Source organism: Ceratotherium simum, chromosome 25 (assembly GCF_057802395.1).
Source record: "Ceratotherium simum simum isolate JZ-2026a chromosome 25, ASM5780239v1, whole genome shotgun sequence".
NCBI classification, from domain to species: domain Eukaryota; kingdom Metazoa; phylum Chordata; class Mammalia; order Perissodactyla; family Rhinocerotidae; genus Ceratotherium; species Ceratotherium simum.
This window is the reverse complement of record NC_141924.1, coordinates 197,902-216,876: the sequence shown is the minus strand read 5'-3', so window position 1 is coordinate 216,876 and position 18,975 is coordinate 197,902. Positions and strand designations below refer to the sequence as shown.

Here is an 18,975-nt window from a genome sequence, read left to right as displayed (position 1 = left end):
CCTGGGCCCGCACCCACCCCTCCATGAGCTCCTACCCCCAAAAAACCAGTTAACCAGAGGTCTGCGGACCCAGACCGCTGCCTTCCTCCGGTTTCCCCACCGCAGATTCCTCATTTAAGGCTCTCAAGCTCATGTCTCCCCATCCGCAGATCCTCCTGTACACGAACCTGATCCACCCGAAAGAGACCAAACCACACACCCGGTGCTTCCCCAACCAGAGCCTGTCAGTCAAACCACTTTCTCTCCTCCAACCAGCGTCCCCTGCCCTGCCCTGTCCCCTCCCCCCTTTCCCGGCCCCTCCCTCCTGCCCCATCTCCTCCCTCCTGTCCCTCCCCCTCCCTCCTGTCCCTGCGGCGTTGCCGCTCGCGCTGCGCGGAGTCTGCGGGGCGTTGAGGTACCGGCGGGCGGGTGTCGCAGGGCGTGTCACGAGGTGCGTCGGGAGGCGAGGACGAGGGAGGAGCCGTCGCTCGGCCCCCCCGCGGTCGGCAGGGCTCCCCGAGAAGATGGCGGACCGCGCGGACATGTTCTCTCTCTCCACCTTCCACTCGCTGTCGCCGCCAGGCTGCAGGTACGCACTTCCGCGCCCCTGGCCTTGGCAGGCTCTTTCCTTCCTGCAGCCCCCTCTCTGACCCCATCCCCAGACCTCTCCGATCTGCCCTGCCACCCCACCCCCATTGCCTTTGGGGACCCAAGCCCCAGGCCCGTCTCCGGTCCTGAGGCCTCTGACTCCTTGCTCCCCATCCCCCAGCCTCCATTCGGGGTCTCTCCAGTCTTGTCCTCCCCTTGTCCCGCTCCATTTCCCGCTGGCATCCACTGCCGCACCCAGCCTGGGCAACTGACCCTTCCAAGGGTGGAGGTCCTGGGCCAGAGCCTCTGAGGAGCAGCCTGCCTGGCAGGACGCAGAGCACACCCCGGGTGCTTAGCAGTGTCCTTTTGGTCTCCTCTCCGTGGAGGCCTGGCCTGGCCTGTAGGGCTCAGAGAGGGAGAGAGCTGAAAGCAAGCCTGGAGCCCTGGGGGAAGGGCCTGGGGTGGGGAGAAGGCTGGACCTCTAGGTGTAGGCCTGCCTTGGGCAGGAGGGGGGAGACAAAGTGGCCAGACTCTGCTCCCAGAACTCTCCTCCCTCTCCTGCTGCTGCAGCTTCTGTGCACCCCTCCCCCCTGCTCTGCTCAGCCAGACTCCCCGGAGGCTGAGGCTGTGACCCAGAGGGGCTTGGAGCTGAGTGTGGAGGGAGGAGAGGCTGCTGGCTCTGTGAGGGAGGAAGACTGGGAGGAGGGTTGGGGGGACCCTTCTGGGCTGGTCATGGCTCAGATTGTTGGGGGGATCTGCTTGAGAGCAGAGCTTGGGGTTCAAGATGACGGCAGGATGCTGGTCTGGGAGTTGGTGGCTCTGGAGGCTTAGGAGCTAGGGGTCTCCCTTGGCCCCTCCTTAGGATGAGCTCCCTGGTGGGGAGTTCAGAGTTGGTAGCTTTCTCAGGAGCCCCCTTGCTCTCTGACCCTGGTCTCCTCCAGGCCTCCCCAGGACATAAGCCTGGAAGAATTTGACGATGAAGACCTCTCTGAGATCACCGATGACTGTGGTCTGGGCCTCAGCTATGACTCGGATCACTGTGAGAAGGTGGGGCAGGGGCCTGGGGCATAGAACCTTCTCAAGAGAGAGCCTTGTTTTGGCTCTGGTTAGCCGCTCTGCTTAGCATTCATTTGGGGTTTTAGGGTGGGTCTGAGCTCAGCTTTGAAACAAGAGATCCTCTAATTGCCCCCTCCCCCTTGGCCTCTTGGTCTGGGGTCTTCCTTGATATCAAACCTCTCTTTTTCTAACAGACTGTAGGCCCTCCACTGAGGGCCTTCCCCAGCAGTCCTCGCCTGACCCCCATCACCTGGCATGCTGGGGGGGTGGGGATGGATGGACGGGCTGTGCCTCTGCTTTGGGTGCCCTTTGTCCTCAGATCACTTCCCAGAAAGATCTAACCCTTCCAGCTGCCATCTCACCTTGTCTCCTCCCCAGCCCTGTCCACACCTCTCAAGCCTCCATCCATCTGCCTCATGTCTCCACCCCTGAAATCTTTTCTCCCCCACCTCCTGCTGCTTCTCCTTCTCCCTGCCTCTCCATGTTTCTCTTTTCATTCATTTGAGAATATTTCTAAGCGACTGCCATGTGGCAAGTGCTGGGGGCTTCCAGGTGCTTGGGAGGAGAACAGGACAGGTGTGACCCTTGCCTTCGGGAGCTTATAACCTAGTAGGGGAGGAAGACATGTAAGAGGGAATGGCTGCCTGAGTGTCAGGGACTGGGTTCCAATGGGAAGACACAAAGAACCCCACCAAGACTGAGGCCTTCAGGGAGACTTTCCCGTGGAAATGGCACACATCCATACCCTTTAGGGAAGACCAGTTGGAGCTGGGCAGATAAGGGAGGTAGGAGAGAATGGAGGAGAGGAATTGCCGGCAAAGGGATTAACTGTGTCAAAGGCCCTGAGGTTGATGCAAGCTTGTTGCATCCTGGGTGCCGGCTGTCTCTTCCTTCATACGTTCATTCAGTATTTACTGAGCATCCATGTGGCTGGGTCCTGTTCTCAGGGGTAGGGTACACCAGTACACAATGTGGACATGGCCCTGCGCTGGTGGGGCTTGCAGCTTGGTGAGGGAGACAGACCAAAGACTGCAATAATTGTGAATTGCATTAAAATGCTGTGAAGGAAAGAGTGCTGGTATCAAATGTGACAGGATTTGGGGGTGAGATGAGGCTGGCAGGTGGGTTGGGGCCACTCTGAGAATCTCTATCACCAAGGTTAGGAGTTTGGGCTCTTACCAAGAACTGGGGTGATCCTTATGCATCTTAAGCAGATTAAAAAAAAAAACAAAAAAAACTGCTCTGTGGGTGGGGAGCAGAGTGAACTGAGGCTTCTCTCCCTTGACTTATCACTTCCTGTTTTCCCCTTTTCTGCCACCTGGGACCCCCAGTCATTGCTGCACTCTGGCCCAGCTCTGCCCTGTCCCTCCTTCCTGCAGGACAGCCTCTCTCTGGGGCGTTCGGAGCAGCCGCACCCCATCTGCTCCTTCCAGGATGACTTCCAGGAGTTTGAGATGATCGATGACAATGAAGAGGAGGAGGAGGAGGAGGAGGAGGAGGAGGAGGAAGAAGAGGAGGAAGGAGAAGGAGAGGACAAGGAGGGAGGTGGCCCTGGCTCAGAGGCCCCTGCCAGGGAGCCCCTGATCCCCTCCCCCTCCCCCTCCCTGGAGGAGCCGCACAAGCACCGGCCCACCACCCTCCACCTGACTACAATGGGAGCCCAGGTGAGCACCCAGACCCACAGCATTCTGGAGCTAAACCTGGATTCCAAGCATCCGGGACTCTGCTCCCCATGGCAGCCTGCCCCTCCTACCCCTGAGAGCTGGAACCTGTCTTCAGCGCTGCTTTCTTGTCCCTCCCTCCAGGACTCCCTGAACAACAATGGAGGCTTTGCCCCAGTGCCTCCAGCCTCCTGGCAGGAGACAGTGCTGCGCTCACCCCCCCAGGAGCCCCTCAGAGGTGAGCGGGTGGCTAGGGGCACAGGAGGGGAGGGAGGGAGAGTGGAGAGGGTGGGCTGGCTGACGCATCCCCCTACTCCGCAGAGCCGTCGGCCCCCCTCCCGCCCACAGACGGGAGCTCCAGCGGGGCACAGTCGCCTGTGCCCCCAGGTTGCGACTGTGAAGGGAACCAGCCTGCGGGGCCCCCGGCGCCAGATGGGGCCTCGCCCTCCTCAGATCCCGGCATCGAGGCGGACCTGGGGAGCCGCTCCAGCGGGGGCCATGGGGGCCGGCGCAGCAGCCAAGAGCTGTCGTCCCCGGGCTCCGACTCGGAGGACGCGGCGGGCGCGCGCCTGGGGCGCATGATTTCGTCCATCTCCGAGACGGAGCTGGAGTTGAGCAGTGATGGCGGCAGCAGCAGCAGCGGCCGCTCCTCGCACCTCACCAACTCCATCGAGGAGGCCTCGTCGCCTGCCTCGGAGCCCGAACCCGAGCCAGAGCCCGAGCCCGAGCCCGAGCCCGCGCGCGAGCCCCTGCGCCGCCCCGCCTTCCTGCCCGTGGGCCCCGACGACACCAACAGCGAGTACGAGTCGGGGTCTGAGTCGGAGCCAGACCTCAGCGAGGACGCCGACTCGCCCTGGCTGCTCAGCAACCTGGTGAGCCGCATGATCTCCGAGGGCTCCTCGCCCATCCGCTGCCCTGGCCAGTGCCTGTCCCCCGTGCCACGTCCTTTGGGGGAGCCCGCGTCGCCGGCCGGCGGGGCCCCCGAGGCACCTGTGGGGTCTGGTGGCGTGGAGCTGGTGGACATGGAGACGCTGTGCGGGCCGCCGCCCCCCGCGCCCTCAGCACCCAGGCCCGGCCCGGCGCAGCCCGGGCCCTGCCTGTTCCTCAGCAACCCCACGTGCGACACCATCACGCCTCTGTGGGCGGCTCCGGGCCGCGCCGCCCGCCCCGGCCGCTCCTGCTCCGCCGCCTGCTCGGAGGAAGAGGAGGACGAGGACGAAGAGGAGGACGAGGACGAAGCCGAGGACAAGGCGGGGCCCTCCGGGAGCAGGGGCGCGGGCCCCGCGGCGCCGTTGGACGCCTCGCTGGTGTACGACGCGGTCAAGTACACGCTGGTGGTGGACGAGCACACGCAGCTGGAGCTGGTGAGCCTGCGGCGCTGCGCCGGCCTGGGCGACGACAGCGAGGAGGACAGTGGCGGCGAGACGAGCGAGGAAGAGACTGGGGCTGCAATGCTAGGCAACGGTCAGGGCCCCAGGGACGCCTCCCCAGACAGCCCTGACCTCACCTTCTCCAAGAAGTTCCTCAATGTCTTTGTCAACAGCACCTCTCGATCTTCCAGTGAGTGGGAGGTGGGGAAAGGGGGATGGTCCTAGGGGAACAGGCAGGCTCCCAGGCGGAGTGCCCAGGGCAACCTGAAGGTCTGGAGGGGGCGTTAGGGCTGGGCACTGCCCTCTTACCCAGGACATGGGCCTGGGGCTTTCCCTAGACCCCCAGTGTGGTGAGGAGGGGGCTGGGGAGGGCTGCTCTGCCTCCAGACCCTGATGGGTGGGTTCTTGCTCCCTCCCTGACTCAGGACCCCCCCATGCCAGACTGCTGAGGGGAGGGGAACTTGGTCAGGCCTCCAGGGACTTTCCTTCCTCCCCTTCTGAGTCTCTGTCTTTCGCTGTCTCTGTCTTTCCTGTCTCTGTCTTCAGGCACCGAGTCCTTTGGCCTTTTTTCCTGCCTGGTCAACGGGGAGGAGAGAGAGCAAACCCATCGGGCTGTCTTCAGGTACAGCCTTCCTCTTGCCGTGGGTGCCGCCAGCCTCAGTCTGCAGACATTACAGGACACTGGTGGACACAGCCCAGCCAGCCCTGCCCCCCCCCCCCCCCAGTGACCTCCCACCTCTGCCCTGATCTCAGGTTCATCCCTCGCCATCCTGATGAGCTGGAGCTGGATGTGGACGACCCTGTGCTGGTGGAGGCCGAGGAGGACGACTTCTGGTTCCGTGGCTTCAACATGCGCACGGGCGAGCGTGGGGTCTTCCCTGCCTTCTATGCCCATGCAGTGCCCGGCCCTGCCAAGGACCTGCAGGGTGAGGCCCTCTTCCAAAGGGACATCTTGTCACCCCAGACCCCCCCCTCACTTGTCTGACCTAGGCCCCTTGTGACAACCCCCCCCCCCACAGGGAGCAAGCGGAGTCCCTGCTGGGTGGAGCGATTCGATGTGCAGTTCCTGGGCTCCGTGGAGGTGCCCTGTCACCAGGGCAACGGCATCCTGTGCGCAGCCATGCAGAAGGTCAGTCTGGAGGTGGGGCACCACCGCAGCCCCGCAGGCTGGCACGGCCCCTGGAGGCCCCTGGCCTCCCACCTCCTCTGCGGAGGGTTCAGAGTATGTCTTGGGGGTCAGGGGGCAGGCCCTTGGGCCCTGATTCAGAGGCCTGGGCAGACAGGCCTAGGGCAGAGCTTGGCTTCTGTCCCCCGTCACCTGGGCTCTCTCAGCTGGTTCAGTGGGGCCTCCATCTTCCTGCGGGCCCCTCTTCCCCTTCAGCACATCCTCTTCTTGTCTGAAAATCAAGACCAACTTTCACAGACCCTTCCCTGAGACTCATTTGATCACTCCTTCATTCACTCAGTGGACGTTTCGTGAGTGCCTGCCGTCTGCTCGTCCTGTGACTGAGGAGGAGAGCAGCAGGGGAGCAGGACAGCCTTGCACCTAAGAGCTCCCATCCAGCTCATGGGGATGGAGAGTGAGGGGGCCGGGGGCGGTGGGGGCCCTGGTCCTGGCTGGAGGAACGGAAGGAAGACGAGGCAGGCTGAGAGCAGAGAGGTGACCGCTGGTCCTGAGACTGAGGACCCCGAGCTCCCACTTCCAGAATCAGTGCCAAGAGTCTTCAAACGTAATCTAAAATGTTCCTCCAAGAGGAGAGAAAGACGGCCATGTAGGCCCTTGAGGCTTTCCTCTCAGACTCTGACTTCTTCCCCAGATTGCCACTGCTCGGAAGCTGACCGTCCACCTGCGTCCGCCTGCCTCCTGTGACCTGGAGATTTCTCTTCGGGGGGTCAAGCTGAGTCTAAGCGGAGGACCGGAGGTGGGGGTCTGGGGGCCTGAGGCACAGGGGAGGCTGGGCGTGGGGTAAAGCAGGAGGGTCTGACCAGGGACGTCCGCAGGGGTGGCAGACGTGGCCCGGGCCACCCCCGTCTAACCCAGCTTCTGCACCTCTCCTCCAGTTCCAGCACTGCAGCCATTTCTTCCAGATGAAGAACATCTCGTTCTGCGGCTGCCACCCCCGTAACAGCTGGTGAGAGCCTCACCCTCCCCAGAGTCCCCACAGACCCTGAGGGCTGCCCATACACAGTCCCACCTTCTATCCCCAGACCCCCACCTGCGCCCACTAGGCTCAGGAGACACGCATCACACAGGCTCCCATCTAGTGTGGGTGGGGAGACAGACACACAGACAAGTTGGTGCTAGAAGCATCTGGGGGAGGTCTAGTGGGTGTCTCTCTGGGGCTCCAGCGAGCAGACCAGCAGGGAGGGAGGCAGGGGAGTTCTGGGATTCAGGAGGCACCTGAAGACCACTTTGTGAGCCTCAAAGGACAAGTAGGTGCGGGGGTAGATCTTCTTGGCAGGGAGCCAGGTGAGCCAAGGCTGTGGGCAAGGGGCACTCGGGGTCTCGGGGAGCAGCTGGGATGAGGTTAGAGGGACACGGGGGGTACCTGTGCCCTTCTGACTATGCCAAGGAGCTTGTGCTTAATCCCATTGGCGATGTGACACAGTCAGGTTGACAAGCTGGCTTTGGCTGCTGTGCAGGCTGGATGGACTCAGGTGCTGCTGGCAGGAGGTCAGGTGGCCACTGTCATCCAGGTGTATTTAGGAGGTGGGACAGGCAGGACCTGGGTTGATTGGATGTCGAGGTCGGCCTGGAGGGAGAATCAAGGGTGACGTGCCACCTGGGTGGTGGGCAGATAGTAACCCACGGACCAAGAGAAGGGGCCCAGCGTGAACGGGCCTGACAGCCTGGAGATGCAGCATTCATCACAGAGGCAGTGATATTGAAGTGACCATTTGCTAACCTGAGTCTGGAGTGTGGGAGGGAGACCTGGAGGGAAGGAGTCAGTTGGAGCAGGTAGATCCCTGCAGCCGTGAGGGGGGGCGAGAAGAGACACGCGTGAGAGGGGAGGGATAGTGCCGGCATTGTAACCAGTGAGTTGTGGGGGGTCTACAGGCTTCCTGCCCAGCCAGACTCCTGCCCACTGGGTCCCAGTGTCCTGGGTGAAGGAGATGGGAAGAGGAAACCGGAGAGCAGACAGGGCCAACCAGAGGCTCAAAAGGACTGGATGGAGTGTTGGAGGAAGCAGGTCCTCGAGGGCAGATGGGATGTAGGGTGCTGCTGGGGCTGAGGCTTGTGACAGATGCTGAGGCCACCACATGTATCGTTGGACACTTGTGGCAAAGAGAACAAGGAGGGCTCTATCTGCTGGCTGGGTGGTGGTGTCGACCCTTGGCAGGGTCAGAGCCCAGTCTGGCTGCTTCTCCATTGAAGAGGGAGATGGCTGATGGGATCCCCCGTCTAGACGCTGCTCTGAGGGATGGAGAGCTGGGATACAGCACCAGGGCTCAGACCAGACAGCAGGCTGCTCTGGCACCATGAGGACCTGTCTGCATGGTGGTCCACAGCCCATATGGACCTGGGCTGAGGATGGCACTGCCTAGAGGGGAAGAGGAAAACTGTGGATGCCACAAGCTCAAGCCTTCTGAGCTGGACACTGACCGGGAGCAATTCCACGAGAGAGAGATGGTCAGGCCAGTGGTTCAGGTCCAAGACGAGGAGGCGGTGGGGGGAGGGGACCAAGGAGCTGCTGTCCTGGCCCACTCCTTCCTAACATTTGTTCCCCCAGAGCTCAGCCCAGTCCCTCACAGCGTTAGGCAGACGGTTAACTTGTTTCTCGGTGAAGTAGTGGTGGGTCAGGAACGGGCCGGGGTGCTGTGTCTGCGTGAGGCAGAGCATGTGGCGTTTAAGACTGCAGACTGCCACGAGTGCTCCCAGCGCTGCCCCAGACTGGCTGTGCGTCCTTGGGCAAGTTTCTGGCCCCCTCTGTGCCTTAGCTCCCTCATCTAGAGACGAGAGATGGGGGTGCCTACCTCAGGACCTGTGAGGCTTGTGTAAGTTAATAATGTCAGTTGCTTAGGCTGGGGCCTGCACCGGGTGAGCAGCACCTGAACGACGGCATTTTTTTAAAAATTTTATTTATTTATTTATTTTTCCCCCAAAGCCCCAGTAGACAGTTGTATGTCATAATTGCACATCCTTCTAGTTGCTGTATGTGGGACGCGGCCTCAGCATGGCCGGAGAAGCGGTGCGTCGGTGCGTGCCCGGGATCTGAACCCGGGCCGCCAGCAGTGGAGCGCACACACTTAACCGCTAAGCCACAGGCCGGCCCTTGAACGACGGCATTTGAGACAAGGCTGTGACGTGTTCACAGACACATGAGCACGTGGTCCTGGCAATGATGCTATCATGTCAATTTCCATCTGGTGGAACCACAAAATCCTAATCTGACCCAATGTGGATCAGATTGGCCACAGTTGGGGGGTCTCGAGTCTCATGCTGCAGGACTCCGACAGGCCCTCCCTCTGGACAATAATTTTTATTAATGTCTTGGATGAGAAGAAGAAGGGTGGATTCAGGAAAGGCATAAATGAAGCAGAATTGGGGCAGGGACTAAATGAGTGACAGAGCCAGGGTGCGAGGTCCTTCTCCCAGAACAGGGTTGTACAGATCCGGGGCTGATGTTAAGCCCCACATCGGAGCTCAGGAAATAGCTGTGAGTTTGCAGGACCAGAAGTGGGGCTGGGCAGGCTCAGGGCACCAGGTGATGCATGCAAGGCATGAGTCAGCTGAGACATGGTGCCCAGAAGGCAGGGGAGGGCCTTGCTCTGTGGTGCAGGGGCAGACTCTGGAGGAGGGACATGGAGGCAGGTGGCGCTGGCTCGGGAGAAGGAAGGTGCGGCTGGACACCCCTGTTGTGGAGGAGTTCACACAGACCACTGACTCCTCAGAGGTACCCAGCACTGTGCTTGAACTGGGACCCAAAAAGGCATCTTCCAATCTTGAAATCGTGTGACGCACACATTTCTCCATCCCACTCCTACCCAGAGCCCTGCCTCTTCTCTCCAGATGCTGGGGGGGGGGGGGTGGGCTGCGGTGTGGGTCCGCACTCTGACACCCTCCACACCGACTCCCACTGCAGCTATTTCGGCTTCATCACCAAACACCCTCTGCTGAGCCGCTTTGCCTGCCACGTCTTTGTCTCCCAGGAATCCATGAGGCCCGTGGCCCAGAGTGTGGGGTGAGCGGCCAGCAGGGTGGATGGAGAATTAGGGTGGACAGTATGGGGATGGCTGGGACGATGGAGGGGAGACCTGGGGACAGGGAGGTGGTGGAGAGTTTGGGCAGGAGTGAAAGGGGAGGTCAGGTGGGAAGCAGTTGAGGTGGAAAGTGGGGAAGATGGGGGGTGGAAAACTACATTTGTGCTTTGGGGGAAGATACTGGAGATGGAAGTGGCACAGGCACATTGCCCAGGTCGGGTGGGGGTAGGAATGGAGCCTTGAGGCCAGAGAGCAAGGAAAAGGGCGGGTCACTGGCCAGGAGAGCTGAGGAGTGAAGTCTGGGGGCACGCGGGCAGGCCCAGGTGGGTAGGGAGGGAGGGCTGCGGGCATGGGGGGCTCAGGTTGAGGCCGCACCCTGAGTGGCTGGTGGATGGCGCTCTCTCCCCCAGCCGCGCGTTCCTGGAGTACTACCAGGAACACCTGGAGTACGCCTGCCCCACAGAGGACATCTACCTGGAGTAGCTGCTTGTCGCCCTCCTGCTCCAGGTGCACCTGGAGTTCACCTGCCCCACAGAGGACATCTACCTGGAGTAGCCGCCGCTCTCCTGCTCCAGGTGCAGCTGGGCTGGGGGTGTCTCAAGAGACCACCGTGGCTTTGGCAAGGACTGGATTGGGGGCACGTGGACCTGCTGTCCAGGGAGTCTCTGGGGCTGTGCTGGGGACTCTCCTCCTCGTTCCCAGGGGCTGTGGGAGCGTGGAGCCCGCCCCTCCCCCTTTCCCTCAGATCCCTTCTTTCTCTTCCCCTTGACCTCCCTCCTCTCTCCTCATGTCTGTCTCTGTCCCTCTCTGTGCCTGCAAACTCTCATCCTCTGCTCTTTACTTTGGGGTCAGAACTGGGAGCGGGGTGTGGAGGATGGCGAGGCTCCAGGTGACCAGTGACATCAGGCTCCCAGCTGATCCCCCCCTGCCCCTCCCCTGTGATTTATAAAGGAATTTTAATTTTTATAGTGAACCTCAAGGGATCATCCCATCCTTGACCACAAGGACAAAGAGAGGGACCCCCCATACCACCCTGCACGGAGCTCAGGGGAAAGCAGGGAGGGGCTCCCCAGAAGGGCCTTGGGGGAGACTTAGGAGTAGTTCTTGATGCTCACCCCAGGCCCCTAGATGCTGCTAGGAGGAGGGCGCCCCGCCCCAGGTCCCGGCCACACCAGCATCTGCTTTGCCGCTGCAAACACTCCCCGCAGTCCAGCACCTCAATAAACTCTCTGCTTGGTGTGACCCTGGCTGTTTCTGGTGGCAGGGCAGATATGGGCCCGGGCAGTGGGGACCAAGACCCCAGAGTGATGGAATCGAGAGAAGTTTCACCCCTTCAGTGCTCTCCGAGATCACATCAGGGGTCCCTGTGGTGCTGCACTGGGGCCCCTGGGGATTCTCCCCATATACACTTGGTTGGCCAGCAAGGAAGCTGAGGCCAGAGAGAAAGGGCCCTGTTCCTTCCACCCACACTGGAGCGCCGAGCTGGGGAGTGGGTGTGCAAGGGGAGCCGGCATGGCTCAGATCAGTGTGTGCGCACACTTGTGTGTGTGAGTGAGCATGTGTGTGAGAGAAAGAGACAGCAGGGGTCAATCTGCTTAGATCTTAAAATTGGTATTTAAAAAATTCTCCACAGAAGCCAGAAGAGGTGACTGTTTTTCACTGCGCCCTTAGGTGATCGTAGATGCTATCTCCCAGAGAAAGGGCTTCCTGGGCTCCCCTGCCAGGTGCGCCCTGCTGTCAGGTGCTGAGGTCAGCATGGCAGTCGGTGCCTTGCTAAGGGTGGCCTGGGTCCCTCCCCCTGAGCCCCGGACTAGTGCAACACCAGGAAGACAACAAGCGAAGGTTATGAAGTGATAGTAAAAGGAAGTATAGACACGTTCATTACATAAACATTTAAAACTACGGTCTATAAAAAAAAACTCCTACTCAAACTAAGGGCAGCCAGCAAACAGAGAAATATAATTGTGTCTTAAGAGTTAATAGATGACCAAGCCCTTTAGCATGTGGGCAGCCCCACTAACAGACCAGGGCCCCAGACCCCTCGCCTGGTGGAAACAGCTTGTTAACCAGCACACAGCACATTCCAGCTCCACCCGTCAAGAAGACAAAGTAGAACATCTATGAGAAAACTTTCCTACTAATTAAAGTCGTGAAGAGGAAGAGAGCCCCTGGATGTGGATGTTTGAAACCTGCACCCCCTCTGCACCTGGGCATGGGGTGTGTGGCCCTCAGACCCCTATGGCTGCACCACTGTGGGGACCCACCACCCACCCACCTTTTCCCTCTGCTCTTCTTTCACTCTCAGGCAGGTGAGAATTCACGCCCTGCCCTCCCACTGCGCTTGTCCATCTCAGGGAAGGCACCCCCCTACCCCTGTTGGGCCAGGCCCCTCCGTCCGACTCGTCTCCCCGTTTTTCTGTGTTCTCAATCTTTCCCTCCCGGCTGACCCTTTAGGACAGCAGTTGGACGTGCTTGGGCGTCCTTTACCTGGAACAGCTCCCTTTTGGTAGGGCCCTTCCTGCAACTGCCCATCTTCCTTCCACCTCTCTGGCCTCCTTTGCTGCACCTGCCCAGCCGCACCTGCCTGCTTTCCTTCCCCTCTCTGGCTGCTGCTCCTCAGATCTCATGGTCTCCTCTAGCTCAGCTGTGCTCCACACCCTGTCCCTGGCTCGGTCTGGGGTTCTCCTTCACTGGCTTCCTCCCTTCTTCGGATTCGATGCCTTCCCTGTGCCAGGCCCAGCGTTCTGCTTCAGCACTGCTTGGCTCAGCTCTGCGCCTTGTGCATTAACCCACCAACCCCAGCTGACCACCAGGGGCACTCCCCCAGCCAGTCACTGGGCTGGTGCTTTGCAGAATTCTGTAAATATAGTGACCCTAACGAGGGCACTGAGGTGCCGAGGGCCTACGCTGCCTAGTGGGTGCCACAGACACTTCAAACTTGTGTGAGCCTTTTCCCCACTTGCCCCTGTTCCTCTATGTTCTGTGGTTTACATTTTCCCCAGTCACCTGAGCTGGAGTCCAGGCGTCACCCTAGACTCCACGTTGCTGTCACCTACACCCCCAGCCCTAAGTCTGTCCTTCCATCCCCCCCACCTCTACCTGCATCAAACCACCTTGAGTTTCCTCCTGGATCTTTGTGCATCAGACAGCTTCCTCCAGGCTCCCTGCCTCCACCTGCATCTGGGAATCCACCTGCACCTGCAACCAGACTGGGGTTTTTAAACAGAAACGTGAGCAGGCCACTCTCCCTCAAACTCTGCAGTGGCTCCATGTTGAACCTCAGCCTGCCCCATCCCTGCCCCTCTCCAGCCCCTCTTCCCTCCACCCCATTTCTGCCCTTGGAGCCTCTGAGCTTCCTATGGGCATCTGCTGTCCTTCTCTGTATGTCTCTGGGTGACCTCCTGTCCTTCTGGGCGCCAGGGGCCCCTGGGCCGTGGAGTTGGGTGAGGTGTTGCTACTGCCTGCTCCCCTGGCAGAGGCTGCCGACTGTGAGTCTGAGAGAGCAGGGGCGTGGCTGATGCCAGTGTCCTCCCAGAGCCGGGGCAGTGCCTGGCACTCCTGCTGGCGGCTTGTGGAACCCTGTGTGATGAGCGAGCCAGCCTCCAATACCAGGACTCTGACTTCTGGAAATCCAGCCATGGATAGCATCCTAAATAAAAAGCTTTGTACACATTCTTGTTTAAAATATTGAAAGCATAAAAATAATCTAAATATTTACCACCAACTATGATTAACTAAATTAAGATATATTTACCTAATTGAAATATTGGGCAGAGGTGAAAAAGTGTGCTTACTACATTTAGTAATAATGCAGAAAATACTTGTTATGCTGTTAAGGGAAATAAATATACAGAATCTACACTAGAAACTACGTGTTGAAAAACTGAAAGGAAACACAGAAGGCTTGCAGCCACGGTTGCTGGAAGGGGGACGGAGGGTGTGTCTCTTCCTTTTTTTGTGCAATGAACATGTCTTAATTGTTTCAAGTATTATATATTGCTTATTAGATACCCCCAAATACAAATAGAAACATCCACAGAAAAACTAAAAATAAAAAAGTAAAGATATATTAATTAAACTCAAACAAAAAAAGTTGTGTTGGGGGGCCGTAGCAGTTAAGTTTGCGCGCTCTGCTTCGGCAGCCCAGGGTTCACAGGTTCGGATCCTGGGTCCGACCCACTCACCACTCATCAAGCCATGCTGTGGCGGCGTCCCATATAAAGTGGAGGAAGATGGGCACAGATGTTAGCCCAGGGCCAATCTTCCTCAGGAAAAAGAGGAGCATTGGCAACAATGTTAGCTCAGGGCTAATATTCCTCACACACAGACGAAAAAAAAGTTGTTTTGGCCACAATAAAAGTACCCATCTCACAGGACTGTTATGAGGCTTAGATAAGTTTACCTGTCAGACAGGCTGAGAGCAGTGCTCTATCGAATCAGTGCTCATTATTATTTTTATAAACACCCTACAAAGTAGAATTTTCTGTTTTATTTTTTTAAGTATTATTTGTCCATTGTAAATGGTCATTATAGAAATTTTGGAAACTGCAGAAAACAGAAGGAAGGTAAAAAATCTTTATATCTTTTCAACTCAAAGACATCTATTGCTAATGTTTTGGTGTATTTTTTTTCTAGTCTCCTTTCTATATATGGGTTTTATTGATTTTGTTTGAAGCCAGAGGGAGATTGGGGGAATCAAGGAAGAATTTAAGGCAAAAAGATTAAAGCAAAGTAGCCAAGGATGAAATGACACAGGTGCAATGAAGAATGAGGGTCTTAGCACCCAAGTCCCTAGTTATGAAACTACAGACCAACAAATACTTGATTCAAAATGTTTGTGTGGTCAGGGCCAGCCCTGTGGCCTGGTGGTTAAGTTTGGCACGCTCCACTTCAGTGGCCTGGGTTCGGTTCCCAGGCTCGGACTTACACCACATGTCAGTGGCCATGCTGTGGCAGCGACCCATACAAAATACAGGAAGATTGGCACAGATGTTAGCTCAGGGCAAATCTTCCCCAGCAAAACAAAACAAAACAAAACAAAAAATGTTTGTGTGGCAAGAAAAAGGAGAAAAACATCTCAGCAATGGATTTGAATTTCTCTTGATCAGTTTAGATAAAGAAATATAGATCTAAAAATATAATTCATAAGGTAAAACAAATACACGCACACTGGATTTTATATTGTACACATAGAGAACAACATGCCTTTTGGATGTCAATGGAGATATTTCAACCATGGATCATGTAACAGGTGTGACACAAAGCACTTAGCTCCAGGAGGAAACCCAGGAGGACAGTTGGGTCAGTCAGGGCAACTCTTGTGCAGCAGCAGGTTTGGAGGCTGGCATGGCTGCTAGAAGGCAACAGCGAGCACAGCAGGCTCCTCCCTTGGTCCTGAGGCCTTTGTCCTCATGGCTGCCCATGGCTGCGGTATCTCCAAGCATTGTGTTCAGTTCCAGGCAGGAGGAAGTGCAAGGGCAAAGGGGCAGGTGGCTGGCTTTGCACAAGCCCCACTGAGTGCTGCAGTGAGGAGTGGGCAGGAGGCAGCAGAGGGAGGAAAAGCCCATCCTCAAGGCTGGGTCCCCCTCCCAGAGGTATGAGGGTTCCTCCCTGAACCATCCACATGAGGATGGGAAGCAGGAACATTTACTGCTGGCTCCTGGCCCCCAGGTGTTGAGGGCCGCCCCAGCATGTTCAACCCCCGTCCTTCAGAGCTGCTCCCTGTGGGCTGAGAGCAGAGTGAAGGAGCGAGACCCACCTCAGCTTCTCATCCTTTAGAGCTGAGCGGCGGCTCTGACCTCCTGGAAAGAGGCACAGAATGCATAACTCGCGACTGGGGAGCCTGGCAGAAGATCCACCTCCGCCCACCAAGCGGGGATCCAAAGGCCCCTCCACAGGGTCAGGGTGATGGGGAAGTAAATGGCACCCCCAGAGAGGGCACATTAAACCTTGGTGCTGAGCAGAGCAGAGGTACCAGGCTCCTCGCTCCTGAGACCACCCCGTGAGCTGGCTCACTTGGTTGCAGGTGTGGACACAGGTGTGGCGGGACATGGGCAGGTGTGAGGGACGGGAGTTGATGAGCAGCATGGGGTCTCTCCCTGAACGTGCCCCTGCCCCCGGCCTGGGTCATGTTTTATGGAATTGGCATAACACCCAGCATACAGCCCCCGTCTCACGTCCTGGTTCCTGTCCCGTGGCAGCACCCCTGGAATCTAAGGGCAGTTGCATTGAGAACCGCACCCCTGCACCTGTGAGTAAAGTCCTCACGTACAGGGAGCTTTGCAAAGAGCAGGATAAAACAATTTAGCCCTAAAAGCTATCTCAGCCACCATTTGAGTTGATGACAAAAGGACAACTTTGATTTTATTTCTTACTTCCTTTCTGCAAATTTGGAGGAGACAAGAGCAGCTGGCTCCTGGCATTTACCTGGCACATAGAGGCCTGGTGCACACCCTGTGCAAAGCTCCACCTCTGCAGAACCCCGCTCACTGCCCCATGGGCCCGCCACCCAGCAGCCTTTGTCTGGACAGAACCTGCTCCCTGGAGTGCATGATGCGTCTGCACTCTTCTTGGGCGTCCTGCATGAGACTTCATGGAGAGGAGGCTGATCCCCCCACAGGTGTCTGCAGCCTTACTCTTACTCACGTCAGCTGAGGGGCATGGAAGAATCTCTTGGGAAGGGGAGTGGAGTGAGCAGCCTCAGGCTCACCACCACCAAAACCTTGCCCCATCCTTCCTCAGGGACCCCCAGTGAGGGACTGGACTGTCTACTCACACGGGGACATGTCTTGGGGCAGGCGAATTGTCCAGTCAGGGGTGGCAAAGGAGAAGGACAAGGTCATGCCGTTCAGATGAGGCTCCTCCCCCAGGAGGGCATGTCTCCAAGAGGGGGTGGAAGGGGGACACAGGTGGACGCCCAGGGCTCCGCCCCAGCGTCTCCAGGAAGCAGTCCCCCATCCACCACCCCAAACACTCAGCACATTATGCTGAACGCACCTGTGGCAGCATCCATCCCTGTGGATGGCAGAAACCGTGTCCCACTCCTCTCACCCGGCCCATTTGCTGAGATTAGGAGGGTGGGTGTTAGTACCTAATTTCCTTCCGTATCACCTAGCATTCCGTGGTCACAACTAACCCACAGAAACTGACTCTGGGTAACATAACCAAAAGGGACTTTATTGGGAGGGTGTCGGGGACTCCTAGGGTGGAAAAGAAGGCAAGACCAGGGACACTACAGAGGGCAAGTGGCCGCCTCGGGGATGAGTGGGCAGTGGCTCCTGCCCCTCCAGCTCTGCCCAGCTCTGCTGTGGGCCGATGAACCAACACTCTTTCCCACTCTGTGGGTTCCCCCCACCTGGAGATCCACTTCTGGGCAGGGGCAGGCAACTGGACTGACCGTCCCTCCAGGCTGGAGGGGGGCTGCAGTCCTCAACAGGGAATTGGGTGCTCCCTGGCAAGGGCAGGTTCTGGACACCCAACGTCCAACGTGGCCGCTTGTTCCATATTTCTGTGTTTGCAAAATGATGAGGAAGTGTTTCCCACCCCTGCGTGGAATCCTGGGCCCTGCCTGAGGAGAGAGACTCAGCTCTCCCTCCTCGCTGAGGGGCTGCCGGGCTGCCAAGGAGGATGCAGGTTGTGCTGGAGGGGAGTCATGCTTCTGCCCCTACAGCTGTGACCACCCTGAGGAGGCGTCTTCACACAAAAGAGCCAAGGAGGCTGGGGGTGGTTAAAAAACACACCCCTCCCTCTGATTGCTGCCCCTATGCCGGGCCTGGGTCAAGGAGGTGACAGGACTCGTCGGACACCAGAAAGGCAGCAGCCCAGTGAGATGAGGGTTGAGCTGAACGCCCATGGTTAAAATACATGAGAGTCGGGTGAGGGACACGCACCCAGCGGATGGCCGTGCCCACCTCGGGCTGCGATCACAGGCACTGTCTGGTGCTCTGATGAGCATACGCTACTTTTGTAACTAAAAACTTTCAGAGAAGAGCTGAATTTAAATATTGTCCCATGGAAACATCCCCTTTTGCTCCCCCTTCTAGTCAACTGGGGGGCAGGGGAGCACATGAGCAAGGAGGGGGCAGCGGGGAGGGGAGGATGGTCTTCCTGCTGTCCCTCTGCCTGCCCATCATTCAGGCTCTGATATCTCCTCTCCCTTCCTAGCGCACCTGAGGGAAAACCACAGCACCAACGTGTTTGTTCCGTCTGTTCCAAACACACTTAGTTCCTTCCGGAGGATTCTGGGCTCCCCAAGGAAGCCGCTCCGTGGGAAGGGAAAGCTCTCAGCCTGCTGGATGGAGGATTTTAGGCTCACGGGAGGGAGAAGAGGGGAGGTGCAGGGACACCGCAGACGGCATTTGGGGCCACAATAAGCGTGTGTCTGAATGTGCGTGCATGTGTATGTGTGCACACACATACGTGTGAGTGCGTATGTGCGTCTGTGTGCCTGTATGTTTGTGAGTGTGTATGTATGAATATGGGAGAGTGTGTGCACATGACTGCCTGTATGAGGAGGGTACATCACACTAAAGCAGCCAAAACGATGAGAAACAAGCATTTATGCATGTAAAAGCATCATAGTGAAACCAAAAGCGGAATGGGAGGGTGGGAGAACCTGCTTCACTCTCCATTGGGGGTGCAGAGAGTGGGTCTGAACACCCTCCTCAGACCTCAGCATCCCCAGCCGGTTTAGTTATCTCCCACCACCCCAATGATTATGCTTTTGTAGGAACAAGGACTCTTCCTCTGTGGCATTTATCATGGTTAAACTTCTATTTCTACTGGAGCACAAAATACACACATGACATCATAAAATGCACAAATCTTAAGTGTTTGGCTTGATTGCTTTGTACTCATGTATGCACCATGTTCCCACCCCAATCAAGACAGAGAAGATTTGGAGCACCCGAAGGTTCCCTAGCGTCCCTTCCCAAACAATATCCACAAGCCCCACCCCACGGGAGGGAGAGGCTTCTAGCACACTGGAATTCCACACATGTCTGAGACCCAAGGCTCGATGCTCATCTCCTTTGCTAGACAGTAAGCAGGCGCAGGAGCAGGGATGGGTCCCCTCTGATGGTCTGGGCCCCAGCAGAATGCATGGCACGGGGTGGTGAATA

The 18,975-nt window shown here is 57.8% G+C and overlaps 1 protein-coding gene across 4 annotated transcripts; it reads left to right on the top strand.

Moving 5' to 3' along the window:
• The first annotated feature begins 207 nt into the window (after positions 1-207).
• MAPK8IP2 (mitogen-activated protein kinase 8 interacting protein 2) lies at positions 208-13,717 on the top strand. Of its 4 annotated transcripts, none has more exons than XM_087448621.1 (13): positions 208-568; positions 1,509-1,614; positions 3,003-3,287; positions 3,429-3,522; positions 3,606-4,844; positions 5,201-5,276; positions 5,408-5,580; positions 5,674-5,783; positions 6,472-6,576; positions 6,716-6,786; positions 9,436-9,549; positions 9,739-9,837; positions 10,267-13,717. In XM_087448621.1, exons 1-13 carry the CDS (start codon positions 504-506, stop codon positions 10,337-10,339), a joined length of 2,610 nt encoding a protein of 869 aa, XP_087304747.1. In that variant the 5' UTR covers positions 208-503; the 3' UTR covers positions 10,340-13,717. The 4 variants fall into 4 exon arrangements, with proteins under 4 accessions (XP_087304747.1, XP_087304746.1, XP_087304748.1 ...); XM_087448620.1 differs by having other exon boundaries at positions 2,955-3,287; XM_087448622.1 differs by lacking the exon at positions 9,436-9,549 and having other exon boundaries at positions 2,955-3,287.
• Positions 13,718-18,975: the final 5,258 nt, after the last annotated feature.

Coding starts and splice junctions, on each gene's coding strand:
- MAPK8IP2 (XM_087448620.1), top strand. CDS start 504: ATGGCGGACCGCGCGGACATGTTCTCTCTCTCCACCTTCCACTCGCTG. Junction 6,787..9,435: donor TGCCACCCCCGTAACAGCTG/GTGAGAGCCTCA, acceptor TCTGTGGTGCAG/GGGCAGACTCTGGAGGAGGG. Junction 9,838..10,266: donor CCCGTGGCCCAGAGTGTGGG/GTGAGCGGCCAG, acceptor TCTCTCCCCCAG/CCGCGCGTTCCTGGAGTACT.